Here is a 21,779-nt window from a genome sequence, read left to right as displayed (position 1 = left end):
CTTTTACCAATTTCAGAGCTGAAAAGGAATTTTAGTAGAGCATAAGAACAACTTTCTCTCATAAAAGAAAAATACAACAAAACATAATCCTTGCTTTGTAGGCTTTTGCAGTTGTTTTCTGTTGAGTATTCGATAGAGACCAGCAGGCTTAGCATTGTTTTGATACCCTTGTAACTGGCAGATTGCCTGCCAGCGGAAGTTGGAAACGAACTGACCAGCTTTATGCTTCCAGGTGGCACTTAAGCCACATTTTCTGCACTGTTGTTATCAGTCACTTAATTCCCTACTGAATATTGAGTGGTGTTTTTAGTTCACAGGCCATTTGCAGTGTCTTTCTGTTTCCTTTTTTACATTAGCCACATTAAGAAAAAAAGGCAACTCGGGAAGCACTTTTGCAAATGTTGAGTTTAACAGTAAAGTGCACTATTGAAAGTAGCCCTAAACATGCTTTCACGCAAGACATAGACCACTGGGATGTTAACTTCAAGAGAAATTTGTTGACGGCATCATATGGGGACTTGCTAATAAAAGCAATTAGGCAATTAAAAAAAAAACCCACCCAATTAATCTGGCATCCCAAGGGAAAGAATAAGGAAGCAGTGTTATTGATTGATGGATTGATTTTTTTGGGGGGGTATTGCTGAAAAGAATAAAAGGAGAAGAAAAAAAGTTCATGGTTTTATATTGGTCATAAATTTAGTAGCTATCTGTATATGACTTCTTTACCACAATGTAACATTAAATATCACATAGAACACTGAAGGAGAAAAAAAAATATTGAATGAAGTGGATAAATTATTATTGCAGAGTTCTCTGGAAGAAACAGCATCAGCTGTTTAACCTGTTCTTTCTCTTTGGGGGAACATCTGCAAACTGTAATTAAGCAATTTTCATTTGTTTCTCTATTTCTTTTGTCATCACTAAATCACTACACTTAGGGAACAAATTGACAAATTATGAAACACAGAAAACTGCTGGTTCAGTTGCAGAAGGAAATTCTCCCCCCCCTCAAATTATGATGGATTTTGAGCTGATCAAGCCATTTTGTTTAGATATATTAGCATAAATCTTCAGCTGCTGTTGTTATAATTCATATTCATTCTACACATGAGTATTTGGTCCATAGACAGTCATTTGTTTTCTGTGTCTGCTGTGGTTTAGGTATAATTGGATAAGGAAAGAAAATGTATTTAACTATTTATAGCATTTTGAATTATAATCATTCACTTTATTTTCAGCGGTGTTTTTAATATGTAGTATTGTGTTATAATAAGTATTGTTTCTAGTGTAATTTCTCAATAAAGTAAGATATTATGAGGAGTTTTAAAATTTGGTTTATGTCCAAATAAATGAATCCTTTTCTTTCTATCTTTATAGCTTTTCAACACACATTTATTATATAGTTTTTTGTTTGGTTTCCCCCCCACCCACCCACAGCATGAAGACGTTCCTGAGCCAGGGATTGAACCTGAGCTATAACAGTGACATTGCTGAATCCTAAACTTCTAGGCCACGAGGGAGCTCCTATTATATAGTATATTTTATATGTGAATATAAATTAGAGAGGTGAACTTAGGCAAATGAAATTTTGAACATTTATAAAACACAGCAAAGAATTATTCATAACCAAAGAAACTTAAAATGGTTATTACCAACCTTTATGTAGCTAATTTAGACAATATTAAGTATATGTACATTTGTTTTGTATGTGTCTCTCCTTGTGATATTATTTTTGCTCATTGTTGTCAACATGTTGTTATATTTGATGGAAAAGGGTAAGTTCCCGGACTTGAATCTGAGGTGGTTATGACTCTGTCCTTTGATTCGGTGAATGGGCACTTATTCAAATCTGGGTGATTTTAGCAAAATTTTCCTTCAGCCGTAGAACAATGATATTTTCTTTGAAATGGTCAGCTAAACCCAGAGGGATACAAACAGGAAACTTTATTTTAACCAAACTCATATCTTTCTTATATGAAAACTCAAACCACAATTTGTCTAATATGAGATTTTTGGTTTCTTTGTTTCTTCCCATTTGGATTTATTCCAAATAGGAAAGATAGAAGTGCATCAGTTAGCGCATTCTTCTTGTAGCCCACTGCTCCCTTAGCACAGTGAGGATCTATGATATTTTCACATGCTTTTTGGACTTGGCTTGCCTTTGCACTAATTTTTGTAGTGTGCAAATCACTGATTAGAAAAAAGGGATTGTGAATCAAAAACTGCTTTTTTTTTTTTTTTTTTTTTTTTTTACCGCCTTCTCCAGATTATTCTTTATGTGACTTGTAGCCAGCCATCTAATTTCTGGGTATTAGGTTTAGTTGCTAATTGTATTGTCAATCCAGTTCTTCTTGCTAATGTTGAGGTCATTTCTATATCAACTGTGTTCCTGCTGTAATTCAGACATGACGGTAGAATCTGGGAAGACAAGATGAATGAGACAGAGTCCCCACTTTGATATGCTGTTCTTATTTCATTCTGCGTGCTTGGTGTGTCAGATGCTCTAGATGTGTGAGGGCACAGTAGCAAGCTATGTTTGTAGACTGTGCAGTTACAGGTTGGTTGGTAGGGCAGTACTTAACTACTCTTTCCATACTGCTGATAAAACAATAAGCAGAGTATTGCCTTTGGTTTTGGAGTTTTATTTTTAGATTGACTAACTACTTAATATGAGTGAATAAGGAAGCAATAAGAATGATTACAACAGTGGATTTTCAGAGTTTTGCTTCTTTTTTTATTTCAAGCTTTTTTTTTTTTTTCAGATATATTTAAGTGATGTCTCCAAGTACTCTGAAAAAAAAATGAGGGAGTGTGAAACACATGTACAATTTAAGTCTGTTCTTGCATTGTTCTCAAATGGCAATGCACGAGTCCTATATTATTACACATTTGTGCAGAAGAGGTTATTCTACCTTATAAAGTTTGAAAACTTCTAAGAAGCATTTATTTATGAAGGAGACAGAAAAAACATTATTCCGACTTTCTCCAACCTGTGTGAGTAAAAAGGCTTTCTTAAGGAGATGCATCCTTGTGTAGGCAGGCAGAAGGGCATGATCTCAGGGCGAGGGGGATTTCTTAGGTTAGTGGGATTTAGTTTTATGAAGAATTTGGTATTTCTTATTCTGTTGTGGGCAGGGCCAGTGTAATGGAAAGGATGCTATTCTAGTATAGACATTTATTAATTCTTTAGACTGCAGGCCTGCCGATTATTCTCTCTGAATCTGTAAATCCAGGATAATTCTGTCTGTTCAGTGCATCTCATGTGATTATGGTGAGAATCAGATGAAATATACATGAAAGCACTTGGTAAGGTTTAAAGATTTACTCAAGTGTGAAGTTTTATGACTATGGGGACTATTTATGATTTAAAAGCGGAACATCAAAGTTAAATCTTAAAGAAACTTTGATTATACAATACAAGAATGTAGAATAGTGTCCACAGTGTTAGTTATCCACACCTATTCTTTGAAGTAGTTAGAATGAGCTGTGTAGAGGAAGTGTTGTATAGTGTCTATGCACTGTGTGTATTGTATAGTGTAAGACCGTGTAGTGCAGAGAATAATCCTGCACTGGCCTCTGGTGGATGGACTAAATGCTATATCTGCACATAACCTTCAGCCAAAGGTATTTATGTGCTTTGACAAAGAAAGATAAGGTATCTGAAACTTCTTTTTAGTTCCAGGAGTTCCTGGTGGCCTAATGGTTAAGGATTTGGTGTTGTCCCTGCTGTGGCAAGGGTTCAATCCCTGGCCCAGGAAACTTCCACATGCTGCAGGTGTGACCAAAAAAAAAAAGGGGGGGAGGGATTCTTTTTAATTCCAAAAATTTAGATTCTCTTCCATGGAATCTTTACTTGGAACTCTTACCTTAAGTACATGAAAAGATCACCCGGAGATGCTGATAAAAATGCAGGTTCCTGGGGATCAGTTCCCGAATTCTGATTTACTAGTTCTAGTGTGCAGCCCAGGAACCTTGGCTTTCATGCCAGCTTTGAGAAATATACCTGAATGAGATTAAGAAGTGGTATGGGGAGATTCTGTACTTTTTCTGTATATTGCATTTCTCTAGGAATAAGTTCCATTGCTTTCATTAGCTTGTCCATACTCTTCACTCAAAGGGTAAGAACAGTTATTTTACTTTAAATACAATTTTTTGTTTAGTGTTATCATTTAATATTATTTAAAAAGCATGATAGGTTCTAGGAATAACTTTACTGTGATTGTGGTAATCACTAATACAGAGAGTAGAACGTAAAAGCTTACAGAATTTTAGGATGGGCTTTGTCTTTCTTTCTTTTTGTTTTTTTGACATCTCTAGGGCCGCTCCCACAGCATATGGAGGTTCCCAGGCTAGGGGTCGAATCAGAGCTATAGCTGCTGGCCTACACCAGAGCCACAGCAACATGGGATCCGAGCTGCATCTGTGACCTACACCACAGCTCACGGCCACGCCAGATCCTTAACCCACTGAGCAAGGCCAGGGATCGAACCTGCAACCTCATGGTTCTTAGTTGGATTCGTTAACCACTGTACCACGATGGGAAGTCCTCCTTAGGGTGGGCTTTGGTTCAGCATATATTCCGTCCCAGTTCTGAAGGATTGTAGCGCATGTGTCTGTGGACCAAAGTTACCTGTCGCAGGGAAATCTGGCTACTTCTCTTGCCAGAAGAACTGTGTGTTTGAGTATTTTACCACTAGCAAGTACACAGGCAAGGGAGACCACCTGGGCTTTGAAGGCATCTTATTGCATGTACTTCTAGGAAATGCCCCTCCAATAATTTTATATTATTATATATTTTATATAATTTAAATCATATAGAATATTTTACACATGAAGGTACTTGGTAAGTTTAAAAAATTTACTCAAGCATAAAATTTTATGATTAGGGTAACTATGATTTAAAAGAGGGACCTCAATTTTTTTTTTTTTTTTTTTTTTGTCTTTTTGCCATTTCTTGGGCCGCTTCCGCGGCATGTGGAGGTTCCCAGGCTAGGGGTCGAATCGGAGCTGTAGCTGCCAGCCTATGCCACAGGAGGCGAGCCACGTCTGCGACCTACACCACAGCTCACGGCAACGCCGGATCCTTAACCCACTGAGCAAGGGCAGGGATCGAACCCGCAACCTCATGGCTTCTAATCGGATTCATTAACCACTGCGCCATGATGGGAACTCCAGGAACCTCAAATTTAGGTATCAAAGGAAACTTGAATTTAAAATATAGAAAATAAAAATGTAAAATATTGTATATATATGTATTTTTTTTTTCTTCATTATTTCTAGGAAAAACTTCTTAAGAAGGATGGAGGTGCATGTAGTTATTGTCCCTGGATTGAGGGCTAGAAGAAAATGCTTTTCATCTCTATACAATTTTTGTTCATGACAGGAATGTTAGAGAATACAGAGTGCTACCAATACACGTGCATATATACAGACACAGCAAAACAAAAAACATACTCTTTCTATAGCAGTAATATTTACTCTATGGCCACTCAGAATGAAGCTTACATTTCCCGTTCTCCCTTGCAGTTGGGTATAACCATCTGACTAAGGATGTGCCAATAAGAAGTGAAGGGAACTGATATGTGTAATTTCTGGGTCCTATCCTTAAGAAACGTGCCCCGAACTCTGTTTATTCCATGTTCCCTGCTGGAAATTGGCAATTCTTAGAGCAATTCCTTAGACTCAAGGGTGGAAGTCATGTGCTGAGGATGGCAGAGCACTCCACAAACCTGGATCCATCTCATGGAACAGTCTGTCCACCTCTCCTGAACTGTTACTTGAAAGAGAAATGAAGTACCTGTTTCAGCTGCTCTGGCGCCTCCTCAATATATTAGCTTAAACCGTGCCTTTACTAATAAGAGAGGGGACGGTGTGGGGATGGAGAAGGGTGGTGCCTTAGGAATGGCAGAGCAGAAACAGGGAAGGAGCCTGGGTTCTGTGATGACTTCGTGAAGCAGAACAACCATATTAGTCCTGAATTATCTGTATATGTACTATTGTATGAGTGAGAAGTACATTTCCAGCTTGTTCAGCTAATTGTTACTTTGGGTATTTGTCTCATTTAGACAAACGTATATCCAGTTAGTGAAACTATAATCTTGTTTCTTGGAGATAAACTATGGGTGTACACATCCTCCCTGAAATTTTCTCTTGATTAATTTGCATATATGTATATAAATATTCTTGTTTCTTGGAGATAACTATGGGTGTACACATCCTCCCTGAAAATTTCTCTTGATTAATTTGTATATATGTGTATAATTATTAACATGGGACTTTGGTGACAACCAGGATTTGAACCAGAGATCTGCTTCTTCCCAACTAAGTCATCTTAGAAAAGTTACTTAACATCTATGTGCTTTAGTTTTATCATCTATAAGATGGATATAATAACCTCTACCTCATAGGCTTGCTCTTAGGATTAAATAATTATACCTACAAAAACCACAATACACATATATGTTTATTTATTTATAAAATAACGGTACCTGAATTATAGTAAGGGCTTAAACTAACAGTTTCACTTATTTATATATTCAGCAAATTTATTTATTGTTTTGCAAAAATGTGATCATATCATACATCCTCATTTTTTAACTGGCTTTTTCACATAGCATTATCCTATGAACTCTTTCCCTGTCAACAAATATGATTATTTATTTTATGGTTATTATTAATACTTTTCATGACTGTTGTATTCAATTGTATGAACATTCCGTTATTTAACCATCCTTTTTCTCCGATTATTATTTCCAATTTTTGACTTCTATAAGTGATGCTAAATTATTGCACGTCCTCACTCATTCAGCTAATGCTTATTGAACACCCAGTATGTGCCCAGTACTGCTCACAGAAGTGAACAAAAGAGACAAAGAGCATTACCTGTAGGGAATTTACATCCTATAAGGGGGAGATCGACAACAAACACGAAATGCTATGAATAGGAAAAATATCTGTGTTAGAAAACAGTCATTGCTCTGGGAAAGAAAAAGAAAGAGAGCAGAGTGTGGAGGATCATGAATGCTGGTAGCAGGAGCATAGGGTTGCAATTTTACGTAGGGTGATCTGGTTAGGCCTCCCTGGAAAGGAAAGATTTGAATGAGAAATGGAAGGACTTGAGTGAGTTAAGCCTGGAGAGACTTGAGGGAGAACATTTGGGACCAAGGGAGCGACCAGTGCAGAGGCCTAGTGACAGCAGTGCCTGGCCTGGTGGGGAACAATGAGGAGGCCAGGGTGACCAGCGTGACTTGAGCAGGGGTGAGAGGAGCAGGAGCTGAGGTCAAGGGTATGGAGGTGGGGGCGGATGAGGCATTGGTAGCCTCATGGCCCCTTGTAATGACTTGGCCTTATTATTATTACTTCAGTAACTGTATTTTTGCATCCTTCTTATTTATGGCCTTTGGATACATTTTTGTACATGGAAATGCTGTTTTAAAGATATGTAAAAATTTAGGGCCTCGAGTAAGTAAAAATTTTCAAGGGAATAGATCAGACATTTTTGGCTTTGTAGTGAAATCTTTGCCCACATACTTAATTATTTCTTTTGGATAAATTCTTAGATATGTAAATGCTGGCTGAAAGATATGCAAAATATTATGCATTTGAGTGAGTAAAAGTTTTCAGGGAATAAATTCTGTTCTCGTAGTCAGAGCTTTCTCAGCTCCTCTTCTGGTTTTCCTGCCCAGCAGAGTGCTAAGCATACAGTGAGCTCCCTGGGTCTTGTGTTGATCAGCCTACCATCCAGTCTTAATTGTTACATGACCTTGGGGATGGGGAATGAACATTTTCCCTTTCAGGAACTGTAAGTTTCTGACAGAAAGGTCCCTATCTTCCTTAGGCTTATATTATTTATTTATTGATTGATTGATTGATTGATTGATTGTCTTTTCTAGGGCTGTACCCGCAGCATATGGAGGTTCCCAGGGTAGGGCTCTAACGAGAGCTGTAGCCGCTGGCCTACACCACAGCCACAGCAATGCCAGATCTGAGCTGTGTCTACGACCTACACCACAGCTCACGGCAACGCCAGAGACTTAACCCACTGAGCAAGGCCAGGGATCGAACCCAAAACTTCATGGTTCCTAGTTGGATTTGTTTTTTGGTTTTTTTTTTTGTCTTTTTGCCATTTTTCTTGGGCCGCTCCAGCGGCATATGGAGGTTCCCAGGCTAGGAGTCAAATTGGAGCTGTAGCTGCCAGCCTACGCCAGAGCCATATCAATGTGGGATCCGAGCTGCGTCTGCGACCTACACCACAGCTCACGGCAACACCAGACCCTTAACCCACTGAGCAAGGCCAGGGATCGAACCCACAACCTCATGGTTCCTAGTCGGATTTGTTAACCACTGAGCCACCATGGGAACTCCTAGTTGGATTTGTTAACCACTGAGCCTCAACAGGAACTCCCTTAGGCTTACATTTTAGTGGGCAGAGATAGACAATGAACAATTAAGAAAGGTCATTGCAGAGGATTTCAGATACAGTTGAAGAAAACAGGACCATGTTTCTAAGGCTGGGACTGTATGAAGAGATAAGATGATCAGGGAGTTGGAGGTTCAATTAATACCTGCTTTTCTCTCCTCGTCTGGGTATGGAGGGAAACTGGACCTCCGTAGTTGTCCTCTGTTTTGATTTCAACATGTTGTGGCACCATATGGAATTGGATTAGTGATGGTGGTCTTTGGATCAGTATTGGAATCAAGGGAGACCAAATGTGGTCTCCAGATGTCCATTAACTGGTGAATGGAAAAACAGAATGTGGTCTATCCATATAAGATGACTGCCTTGGACCTTTTTGGGGTTGATGGAAATGATCCAATAATTTAATTGTGATGATGGTTGGACAACTCTGTATATTTATTAAAAATCATTGAATTGTACACTTGAAATAAATGAATTTTGTAAATATACCTCAATAAAGCTGTGGAGGGGACACTTAGATCCTGACCTGAGTTCTTCACTGGCTGAGCATATGGTCTTATATCTCTGGATTTGCCTGAAGAGCTTGGAGGCCTGCTTGTCATAAATATTTTCTATTAAGAAAGTAAACCGTTTGTGCAAAGACTGAAATTTTTAGCTATGGACTGTGATATGAAAAGAAACAAACTTCTTGGATGCCGCAAGCTCCTACCTTGTGTAGACAGTGTCACCAACAGGGATTCTGGGACCTAAGGGAAGCTGTGCTCAGGTTCACTGCATCTGCTCCCACTCTGGGCCAGCTCCTTTCTGTGGCCTTGACTAAGTCAGTTGGAAGGTGAGTTTATTTTATGGGATGATATGTTGTGGCCTCTCTGCACCCAAGTGTAACCCACTTGGCAGGTTGCAAGCATGCTGTAATATCTACTGCCACCACCACAGAAATAGATTTTTTTTTTTTTTTTTTTTTTTTGTCTTTTGTTGTTGTTGTTGTTGCTATCTCTTGGGCCGCTCCCACGGCATATGGAGGTTCCCAGGCTAGGGGTTGAATCGGAGCTGTAGCCACCGGCCTACGCCAGAGCCACAGCAACGCGGGATCCGAGCCGCGTCTGCAACCTACACCACAGCTCACGGCAACGCCGGATCGTTAACCCACTGAGCAAGGGCAGGGACCGAACCCGCGACCTCATGGTTCCTAGTCGGATTCGTTAACCACTGCGCCACGACGGGAACTCCAGAAATAGATTTTTTAAAGTTATCTAGGGCATGCCTAAAAGAATAAACTAAAAGAATAGTATAGATTGCAGTGGAAAGATACAGTGAATATTTTGAGATATCTAGAGGGAAGAAACGTAACCGCATGGAGGTAGTGTCTTCATTTCTGTTATAGAAACACACACAAAAAAACCCCTCACTATGTGAGCTGTTTTATCTTTTCTGAAATCCATGACCGACTCTCCCTTTCCTTCTCACCTGGGTTACTACAGTAGTTCCATACTTGGGACCTCCAGTGTCTGAACCGCTCTGCCACATTCCATCCATTTCAGCTTCTTAGAGCACAGCTCTAGTTATTACGGCTCCCATGGGCCTTGGTGTAGTGTAGAGTTTTGCTGGGCCCCCTGCAAACATCAGTGCTTACATGCATCGCTAAATATGCTCTCCCATCTTCCTGGAGGATATCCTGGTTCTTCCTCAGGCTCTATGCATTCCTGTCACAGGGGTACCTTTGGAGGGTTGAAATCATAGCCGCCTTTCCAAGCCCAGCTCAGACTCTCCTTTCCTACCTGAAGCCTTTTGTGATTCTCCCAAACCAACTGTCATTCCCCCTTTTTCTAGCTTTGCACTCCCTTCTGTCCTCAGCCTTCGTTGATGTCTGTTTGGGTGGTTTGCATTCCGGGCTTAACTTCTCAGTTGTAAGCTCTGTAAGGGCAGGGACTGGGTCCCACCCTTCCTGGTTACCCTGCGCCTAATTGATGCCCAGAATGTAACTTTTGGGTTGAATGAGTTGCAGCACTCAACTACCACTCGGCTTTTCTTCCTGAAAATAGACTTTCAGCAACTTCACATGCTCTTCACATTTTTTTCTCTCGGGAAGTGCCTAACACTGGACATTTCAAGAATTTCAGCTTATTGCTATTCTGTCTCTCATCTTGGATTTTGACACAGGTTTTTTTCTCCCCACCCCCAGCCAGGGTTGTGCATTTGTGTTACTGGTGGCTTGAGAGCTATGACTGTGAATAATGAGTCAATTATCATCCAGCCTTGGGGAAAGCGCAATTATTCCTGACTGGCCAGGCTGAGGTAATCCTCTCCTCCTGGTGCCCTTTCAAATGAAGAACATGAAACAGTTGGAATTCAGAGCACTGCAAAGGGAATTTAGACAAAACATTTGTCTGCTGAATTTAGCCTCTTTGGATTTATTCTGATTTATGATTGATTGGTTTTTAAATTGCTTATTTAATCCTAATGACTATCACTCCAGGGGAGGCCAGATACCAAGGAGCATGTGATCAAGAAGCAGTGGAGTGAAGTAGTTTGGGCAAATCAAGAGCAAATATTGTCCAGAGAAACATTGCTCTAGGCTAGGAATATGATGTGAAAATGACCCCCCTGACTTGCAAAGTACCCAACCTTGTTATAAGCATGATTGCTTATCCCCTATGCTCTCGGCAGACGCTTTTGCAAATACCCAGTGTTGCACAGAATCCACTCCCCCACCCCCCCTGCTGCCATGAATTTTTCCTTCTAGCTATGTATCCAATATCTCTTCACGACTGAGAATGCACTCTTGATTTATATTGCTATTGACCATGGTGTAGAACAGGCACTCGCGGGTTGCTGGCAGGATTTGGTTGTGAATGCTGATGTTAGTTGTGTTGATCTGTGGAAACATTCCCGTAAGCATGGTGATGCTTAGGGACCCTAGTCTGGCCTTTGAATGGATGAATTTGAATGTTTGAAACGTTTCTTTCAAAATCAAGTTCTCTGAAACTGATCATTCTCATTTGGAAGATAGACAGTCAATTTGTGATTTGGGTTTAATTTATCAAGACAACAGAAGTTTCAACCTTTTCAAGGAGAGTAACCTTTTTCTTTGGACTGAAATTAGACACTGTAGATAAAGTCGGTGGCTTTGGAAGCGAGGTCAGTTGGAAGCTTGTCTGTTTGGTATCAAAAGAAAATTGAAATTCCACTGCTTCAGAATAATGAAACCTTAAAAAAAAATAACAAACCTTTGTTTCATGTGTATTGAAGTTTTGACTCAGAAATGCCCAAAGAAACGCTCTTTCAGGTCTCAATAACCTACTTGTTCTCTGATATGTTGCCGTTAGATTTCTAAAGTGTATTGTGTTTGACACTTCTTTCAAAGCAGGAAACATTAGGGATAAGATGAAAGGGCAGAAAAGGACTCTGATGAAAAACAGAAGCAGAAGGAGATGAGAGGAACACTTGGGTGGCATGTTTGGACCGCCACCAGGATAACTCTGGGAAGCAGCATCTGGCTCTCTCATCAGGCTTTAGGCCACTTTGGATTCTGGGCTGTGCCAACATCTGCCATTTTGACATTATCATATTGAAAAAGAACACTTTTTCCCTATCTCATTCTGCCAAGAGATTTATTATTTGCTCTTTTTTTTTTTTTAAGTGATAAAAGCCTTTATAAGAAGCACTTCAGGGTCTTCGGAGTGATACAGTATGTATTCTTTTGAAACTGCTTTCAAGGTTTAGGAAGAAGGCTTAAACTGTCAGTTCAGTCAGGGAACAAGTTCTTTTCCGAATCTTTTGGCATTTTAAAAGGGAAATCTTTGTATTTATGAAAGAAAGGAGTTTTAAGAGTGAACAAGAAATTGTGTTAGATCCGAGACCTCAACATTAGTTCCACACCAGCATCAGAAGCTGGGACTTCGTTCTATTTTGCTCTTTATTTTGAAGGGGTTTTGTCTGGTCATGTCAGATAACCTGGTGTTTTATTAGAAATGGCAGAGGAGTACACCGAATGATTGTGAGAACAAATAGAACTTGTCCTTAGGAACATCTCTTCTTCCCAGACATCACTATGCTTTTCAAGTATTTAAGTCACTGGATGATTACAGTCGCGTTGTGCTGGGTACACAGTATTTTCTCAGGATGTACTAGATGTAGGTCGTGCTAGACTTAAAGGATAAACAGGGAGAACTGAAACTATTCCACCTCTTATCAGAACAGGGCACTGAAGAAGGACAGGTAGCCACCGGAAATCTTCTTGCCTCTAAATTTGATGAAGTTTGAGGAACCCTTTCATTCCTTCGGTTTCCAAGCCCTCCCAGGCCTGTCCTGCTCCACCCTGCTACCGTTGCCCATCTTTTCCCTGGGACTGATGATTTAGGACACTTTTGTGGCTGTAAAAGAGGAAGAAGTCAGGATAAGCCCCAAGACCATTTCATCCTCACTTCTCTGGTCTTTCATAGTGCTGGTTACTTCAGCAGTATTCTTCTTCTTCTTTTTAAAAAACGTACCATAATTTATTGATTCATTCTACTGCTGATAAACACTGGCTTGTTTCTGGTTTGGGGCTCTTACAAATACCAGTGCTGTGAACATCCTTAGACATATCTTTTGGCAAATTTACACACACATTTCTGTTGTGAATATATCAAGAAGAGAAATGGTTGAGTCCTAGGTATACAGATACTCTATTACATAGGTACTGCCTACAAACGAATAAGTTTGCCAGGGCTGTCATAATGAAGTAGGCGACTCATAACCAGGACTAGAGTTAACCATCCAAAATGTATTATCTCACAGTGTTGGAGTCTAGAATTCCAAAATCAAGGTGTCGGCACAGTTGATTCCCTCTCAGGACTGTGTGGAAAGGGTCTGTTCAAGGTCTCTCCTTGGCTTGTAGATCTTCTTCCAATGTCTTCTAACATCATCTTCCCTCTACTTGTGTTGAAATTTTCCCTCTTTATAAGGACCCCAGTCATACCAGATTCAGGCCTACCCTAATGACCTCATTTTTCACTGATTCCATAGGCAATGGATGTATTTCCAAATTAGGTCACATTCTCCAGCAGTGTTCTCACCACCCTCCCGTCGCCTTACTTAGACCCTCAGCCCCTCCACCCCCAGCAGCCAAGTCTAGTGCTTCTTATCAAAGTTTCTAGGGATTTGCTGAGGCACAAGGTAGGGGTCACCTCTGCTAGTAGCAGCTAGTTAGAAACATGGGTGCTAGTGCAGGAAGCAGTAGAGAGTTGGCCTGAGCTGGTATTATTGACTAATAAAACCCTTTTACAGAAAAAGTGGTGCATTCAGTATTTGTGTTTTCCTTCTCTGGCTTTTGCACTAATATTGTAATCACACCGTGGGTTACGTTGTCTCTGCTCCCTAAGAGTATTTCTATGTTTTTTGTTTTGTTTTGTTTTTTTGTCTTTTTGCCATTTCTTGGGCCGCTCCCACGGCATATGGAGGTTCCCAGGCTAGGGGTAGAATTGGAGCTGTAGCCACCGGCCTACGCCAGAGCCACAGCAACGTGGGATCCAAGCCGTGTGTATACATGTGTCTACGACCTATACCACAGCTCAACACAGCTCACAGCTCAACACACCTCACAGCAACGCCAGATCCTTAACCCACTGAGCAAGGCCAGGGATTGAACCCACAACCTCATGGTTCCTAGTTGGATTCGTTAACCACTGCACCACGATGGGAACTCCTCTTTTTTCTATTTTATTCTTCTATTCTCTATGGCCTTTTCCCTTCATTTGCTCTGTTATTCTCAAATTCAGAGCACAGTGGTTGGGAAGGACTGGGTTCAAATCCCCATTCTGCTGCTTACCAGCTGCATAACTTTGAACAAATTACTTAATCTCTCTGTAGGCCTTGGTTTCCTCATCTGTAAAATGGGAATACTAATAATAGGTATCTCCAGGGCTGTTGTGAGGCTTAAGTGAGATTTACAAGGTGATCATAAAAGACTGCCTGACACTCAAATAAATGTTAACCCTTATTATCTATTTTAATATTTCTGCTAATATTAAAAATAATTTTATGCGTAAATCATTACCCCAGGGTAATCAACTACCAGCTCTTTACTGATAGCTGTGACCTCTCTCCCATATTTTAGCCAACATTTACAGCTGTCTCTGGGACATTTCCCTCACAGGCACTCAATTTGAAGAAAGTTTAATTCATCCTCTCATCTGAATTTATCCCCTACATATCTGTTAATGGTATCATGTTATCATAATTTTCTCTTAATTTAGGATGAATCTTAGACTCTTTCCTTATCCTAAAGACATAATCATGAATGTGCAAAGATTTAGTACAAAGGTATTGATTGTTTGTAGTTTTAAATAGTTGAGAATAGGAGTTCCCGTCGTGGCGCAATGGTTAGCGAATCCGACTAGGAACCATAAGGTTGTGGGTTCGATCCCTGGCCTTGCTCAGTGGGTTAACGATCCAGCGTTGCCGGGAGCTGTGGTGTAAGTTGCAGACGTGGCTCGGATCCTGCGTTGCTGTGGCTCTGGCATAGGCCGGTGGCTACGGCTCCGATTCAACCCCTAGCCTGGGAACCTCCATATGCTGCGGGAGCGGCCCAAGAAATAGCAAAAAGACAAAATAAATAAATAAATAAATAAATAGTTGAGAATAGTAATTGGTTAAACAAACCATGTTAAATATATACAGTGGGATTCTCTATAATCATTAAAATTACACTGAAGAATATGCAGTAATATAGAAAAGAAACATGGCTGTCAGGTTGATGTATAATATGGTGCATAGAGTCCATTTCCATTTAATTTTTATGTTTATGGATACATAGTTAAAAGATGAGAGAAATAGCCACTGAAAAATTTTTGTTGCAGTTTTTTTTGCCTTGTAGGATTATGAGTGATACTCTTAATTTAAATTTTTCTCTCATAAACTGGTAAAAATTATCTGTACATTGCTCTCTTATAAAGAAAAGAAACCCCTCAAATTTAGAAAAAAAAATGAGATAGGTAAGGTCTAAGAGTCATGCAAATACTATGCTTTATTGACCTTTTAACAATGGCTTCTTGAAAATGTATATTTGTTGAATAATAAGTGAAATAGTGTTATTTTTCTGTGCACTAAAAATAACTTTATAAGTTAAATGCCTCAGTTTGTAGATTTCTTTGAGAAGTATTTTTTGTTTGGAAGGAAGATTCTTAATAAACACAAAGTAAAGTAGACTAGATATGGTAGGTGTTTTCTAATATTATGTAATTTTTTATTTCAGATAATGTGACCAAAAGAGGAGACTTTGGAACCATTTCTTCTGAAAACACATTTACTTCAATAAAACCTACTCATCGAAATGAACCAAAAGATCACCATTTTAGAAATAAAGCCACCTTTCTTCGTACTTCATCACAGTGTTCAGAAGAGGAACAGGTAATACCGTAGCACATTTACAGAAGGAGTTGGAGGGAAAAAAAAAAAACATTTATCATAAATTAAAAAAAAAGAGATTGTAAGAATATAAACATTAGACACTTGTTGGATCAGTAACTCAGACTCCTAATTCTAGAAGGAGTGCCCTTGGGATACTTTATTGAAAATCATTTCATGATTTCAGCAGCTGCATTTATGATGGTAACTTGGTCATCTCCAATTTCTGTTAAAAGCATCTTAAGGCTCTGCCATCTACAGATTTTTTTTGAAAGTATGTCTATACTTTAACATGTTTCCTGTTCCTTTTTATAACTCTCTGTGTAAATGCGAGTTTCTTTTACATGTCCTGGATTCATGTCTTTCAGTTTTAAAGTAGAATATAATATCTTGATTTTTTCCAAGATTTGGTTAGTAAATAAATGTTAGATGCTCTCTTCCTAATCTTTAAGATTTCACTGGCTATATTCACATTCTCTTTAGTTCTGGTTTTTAACTATCAAGGAACCCGAGTGGAAGCTATTCTATTTTTTTTTTAAGCTATTTGAATTTTTATTTTCTATCTCATCATGTTTTCCTTGTGGTATTGTAGATAGAATTGTATATGAGATTGTGGCTTTATGCAAGGGGAAAAAAATCTCCATGTTAGAAAGGTGTTTGTATGCAATGAAGGACTATAATTCTTTAGTTCCATAACTTGTTTCCAGTGAGATGATTATGGGACAAGAACATTTTTTTCCTAGAGGGTTCACTCTCTACTGGCAATCATTGGCAATGGGAATTACATTTTCTATTAGTCTTTTTTCTTTTTTGGCTGCATCTGTGGCATGTGAAAGTTCCCACGCCAGGGACTGAATCCAAGCCACAGCTGTGACCTGCACGACAGCTGCAGCAATGCTGGGTCCTTAGCCCACTGCACCATAGAGGGAACCCTTATTGAGTCTTTAACCAGCATATAAAGGCAAAGAATTATTCCTTGGTATTTCTTCCTAATAAGTTGAAAATCTTGTATTAGCATTCTCTGATTTGTCCTTCAGAGGTTCATTGGGATGGGATGGGAGTTGGGGTAATGAGGTGGGGAGTGTTCCTATTTTACACATGAGAAAACTGAGGTGAAATAATTTACTCTAGTTTGCACTGTGCATAGGTCTAGAGGACAGAAGTAGAAGTCAAACCTCCTGAAAACTATTCCCTGACCACTGCTATGACTTGGTGAATCTGGTCCATCATGCATAGCTAATTAACAAACACCAGAAGGGGAGTTTTATCACCTGAAGAGCTACAACACCAGCTCCTTTATTTTCATTTGTTTCATTTTCCCATCAATATGTCCTCAAATTTTTTTTTTTTTTTTTCCCTTCCAGATAGTGATAGATGAAGGCCAAAAAGTTGGCAGTTTCTTTCAAGGTTATCTGAATCGGGCAGGGGAAGTGAAGGTAAGACATAATTCAATTTTCTTCCATGGCCAAAACCCCAAAAAACGTAAAAATGGAAAAAAATCTCACAGGACTCATTTGCTGTCTTTCACGCAACATTGAAGAATTCAGCAGATTTGTCCTGATGGTTTTTTTTAAAAATTGGTGTTTAGGTGTCATAAACTATCCTTGATTAGCTGGGTACTGGATGTTTTTTTTCCAGAAAGCTTAATAAATAGAAGGGGTGCTTCAATAGAGAAACATGACTCTCATCCCCCTGAATATATACCATTAGGAGAAATGATAATATAACAGATTCTCTAGTTTTAGTACTGAAACCATCATATGGAAGATAAATTTTTGCTATCACTTGCATGTTAAAACATAACTGTGGTTATGTAGTTATAAGCAATGGATGCTGCCATTTAAAATTCCTATGTGAGAGCCATGGTCTGGCAAGTAGAAAGTGGGGAAGAAAGACTTAGGCTGTGTTTTGAACTCCAAAGATGAGATCTAAATTTATAATTTTACGGTATTTTGTTATGCACATATTTTAGGTCATAACATAAAAGGCATTTCGACCATTTTGCTTTTACTGGGTCTCCTTCATGCCAGTGGTGAAGTCATTTTCTTATTTACACTCTGATAGTCACCTGAGATGAATTAGTTCATGTCTGAGATGTTACCATTTTGTTCATCTAAAATGTCTCATTGTCAGCCTGCAGTGAAAAAGCCGTATTCCACGTGGAATACTTGTTCATTGAAATGCTGCTGTTGTGTCTGTAAAGGTCATTTGCTCTGCTTTTTACCTTTGAAATAATTTTCAGTTTTATTTGCTCAAGAGAGAGAACACTTGATTTTTTTGCCCTGCTCACCTCTCTTGTGATTTACCTGGGGCAGGATGTTTCTGTTTTGAATGAACCTTCTCTCCTGCTTTCTTTGGAGTTCAGTGCACACACTGTTAGGATAATAGCCAGACCCACCACCATCATTTGCTTGAGAAGCAAAAGCAATAAAACAAACCCAAAAAAACAGAGACACTGTTTTAGACTGTCTTGGTGGTGGTATATACTCTGCGATAGAATCAGGAACAAAGTCCCTTTGCAAAAATTCTCCAGACTGTTTTTTCCCCTTCAGTATAAAGATCTTAACTACGGTGCCTACAAAATCCAGGCCAGCTTCCGCATGTTTCTGGGAAAGCACAGCAAACACAACGATATCTAGCTGGGACTCAAAAGTTCATGAGAAAAGTGGACTCAGTTGCTCACTTGAGTATTGTGAAAGTGGATTAATTAATTGATTCTTAATAGTATTTTCCCCTCTGGGTCCAAAAAATGCATAAATATGATGTTAATTCTTTTCTAGGTAGATAATTTCCTAGAGTTAGAAGATTTGGACATGGATGAAGAGATTAAGCCCCAAATGAGCAAGGGTATGGTTTCTGTTTCCTTTCTACACTGCTTGACATCTTTCTAGAAACTACCTCGAATAAGACTTTAGACAGCTTACCCCCCACTGGAAATCTTTACCTCTGCCTTCCCTGAGATGGGGGAGAACTAGAGTCCTGCAATCTCTTTTTTGATAACAAAGATTTCAGGCAAAAGGCCAAACAAAGCTTGTTGCAGGCGATAAACTCTTTGCTCTTAAACGAAATAAAGGTGTTCTCCCCCCAACCCCCATTTACCATATGATTGATTTTTGGATAATTGTCTCAAGTAGAGCCATTTAAGTCTAACCCTAATTTCTTAGAAGCACCATGTTGTAGATTGAGATTGTTTTGGGAGCTCCATTAAATATCAGTTGATTATAAAAATCCAAAAAAATTATCAGAATTGATCATAAAATAAACACAAAATAAAATCAAATCTTTGCTTTTATAAGTATTTATTAACCTGTAAACCAAACACTTAAAATTAAAGATACATTGTAAATGATTCTTCTAGGGCATTTTCCCACATGGAATGGGTGAGAGAGACTTGCTGTTAGTCTACTGATGTTTATGCAGATGAGGCCTTTTTCTTTTCCTGGTTAGTACATCTATGTAAGCATAGGTATCCTTTGTTGCTCAAAAGTGCTTTGAAATATGTTCAAAATCAGAGTTAATTGTTTTGAAAACTCTCATTCCTAATTTAATATGCGAGAATATCTCAACATTAGCATTAAATGTTAGGGAAAGGGCAGTTTCATGGGGCTTGGTTGTTGGTGTTTGTAGTCATTAGATGGCCATAACCAGGGATTATGGTCATTACTGTTGGGGGCAGTGGCTTCTTTATAATCACATGGGCGTTGAAGTGCAGAGTGTGGTTGGTTTGGGGATAGCCCCTGTCTATAACTCGGCTGTATAAGCCTCTGCTTTGGCTTCTCTGGTCACCTGAATTTGAGAAGCTTTGATAATTGGAGGCCATTAACATTTTTCTTCTGCTTCCAAACATCACACTACCCCACGAAGGGATTATTTCTCAATCACCCTATTAAATAGTAGACTTTGTAGATTTTTTTTTTCCTTCTGTATTTGATTCAAGTGAGATCAGAAATCTAAGGGAATCTCAGACTCCTGGGAGAGGTTCTCTTAAATTGAATGCCTTAGGCAGCTCTGAATTTCTTTATAAGAGCAGTTTAGGGACTCCGATTGGATTAGAAGGGATAGCTAAGGACTTAAGAGGCCAAGTTTTTAGAGCCACCACACTGTTTCTGGGTTTTGAGTGATTTGGGGAGAGGGAGCAGATTCCTAGGTCCTGCTCCCAAGAAAGAGTCTAATTCAGAAAGTCTTTTATGGCATCTAGTGGCCTGCATTTTTAACCACTACCCCAGGGATTCTGATATAGTTCATCCTTGGATGACACTTGGAGGCACAAGATTCCAGTCTGCATGTAGTACATTTGCAGGGTAAAATTAATTTCATAAGAGGGCACAAAAGTGCATGGGTTGGGGAATTTTTATGGTTTATATTTCTTGTTTCCTGCCAGTAATGAGAAAGTCTGTATACTGACATAATCCTACACGGCCAGCAAATCCGGTTTTGGCCATATCAATCTTTTAAATCAGTTTTCTTTACCATTTTCATTATTTTCACATGTTTTCTTTAAACATTTTTAAAGTTATTTTTTAAAATTACCAGATCTATTCCTGTTGTTTAAAAGAACTGCATAGAAATCTCACTAGTATGATTTTTCCAGAAATCAGATAACAGACAGTCTTGTTTGTGTATGAAAGCTTACCGAGGCTGAACCAGGTCCTAGAGGACTTGAATGAGCTAGTCAGGACCTTCCCATGTGTAAAATAATGTGAAAAGCCAAGGCTGAAAAGCAATCCAGGTTTCAATGATCTATTCCAATTACCAAAAAGACCACCAAGCTTCACAATTTTCATAATGCACAATCTGGATCATTTGAGAGAAAAAAAAAGATAGCTGTGCCAAGGTGAATTTTTGTTTGGGTCTAATTTGTATTACACTTCAGGAATGTGAGCAGAAGGCAAATATTTATATCAGATGGGAAATGTGACATTTTAAATAGGCAAGTTGCTTGTATTATTTTGGCAGCTGAGAGGTTTACTGATTAGATTCTTTGTTATTGTTTAAGCAACAAATTTGCCTGGGGCCACAAGGAAGTTGAGTTGCGTATTGTTTTTCTACCACTGACTTCATTTGTTCACCTTTCTCATTTTCATAAATATCTTCCAAGATTCAGGCACTTGATTCTGTCGTGGTACTTGGAGTATTGTTTTGGCAGCCTAGGTAGAAACAGTTTTTCCGTACAGCCCACTCAGTGCAGTGTGATTGGACAGTTGTCCGAGGGAACCTTGGCCACAAAATTTGGTGCTCTGTGTTTATCTGGCATCAGATTTACAGTTTTTTCCTTCTTTGAACTTGAGATAAGATAGTTAACTTGTTGGTTGGTTACTATCAGGCTCTAGGCTGTTTTCCAGAAAGATTATTATTTGGAATAGGTATTAGTTAATTATGCTTCAGACATTAGGTAGCAAGAATCTTCTGGTCCTCTTCATTATCCTCCCTCGCCCCCCACTTGGCCCAGCCTGTTCTCTGGATGAGTGCAATAGGTTAAAGAGACTTTTTTGAGGTCTAGTTTTCAGAATTATACTGTCTTATACAAGTTTCTTGACCAGTGGGTGTGCTTATGCTGTGGTTGATTGTGTTGGATGAAAATGGGCAACTGATTACTGCTCAAATGTTGGCAGCCTTATTTGATTTTCATTTTTAAGCTCTCCAGTACGCCCAATTCTAATGAAGTCGTCAGTCTTTCTTTTAGATAAAATTCTTTCCTTATCTCTAATTTTAGGCAGCTTTATGTAGCCCATGGATGATTTGGGCTCTTATTCAACAGTTATTTCACAACTGTGACTGGATCCTGTAATATAATAAAGAATAAAAAAATCTGGTTCCTGTCCTCATGGAAATTCATAGTTTATTGGAAGAGTCAACATCATCCAGATAATTACATATTGTTCTTGATCTCACAAGAGCATATAGCAGGGGAATTTAATTTGTCTGTGGATCAAAGAAAGCTCTGAGAGCTTGAGATCTAAACGATGAGTAACTA

General features: G+C 39.0%; 1 protein-coding gene across 1 annotated transcript in view; it reads left to right on the top strand.

Annotated features, from left to right (window-relative positions):
• C2H11orf74 (chromosome 2 C11orf74 homolog) overlaps window positions 1–21,779 on the top strand; it is a 74,607-nt gene that overhangs the window by 26,866 nt on the left and 25,962 nt on the right. The window contains 3 exon segments of the mRNA XM_021083175.1: window positions 15,654–15,808; window positions 17,170–17,241; window positions 18,586–18,652. Of these exon segments, the coding sequence (XP_020938834.1) occupies window positions 15,654–15,808; window positions 17,170–17,241; window positions 18,586–18,652 (294 nt within the window).

Source organism: Sus scrofa, chromosome 2 (assembly GCF_000003025.6).
Source record: "Sus scrofa isolate TJ Tabasco breed Duroc chromosome 2, Sscrofa11.1, whole genome shotgun sequence".
NCBI lineage: Eukaryota > Metazoa > Chordata > Mammalia > Artiodactyla > Suidae > Sus > Sus scrofa.
The sequence above is the reverse complement of the archived record's forward strand: the minus strand, read 5'-3'. Positions and strand labels throughout refer to the sequence as shown.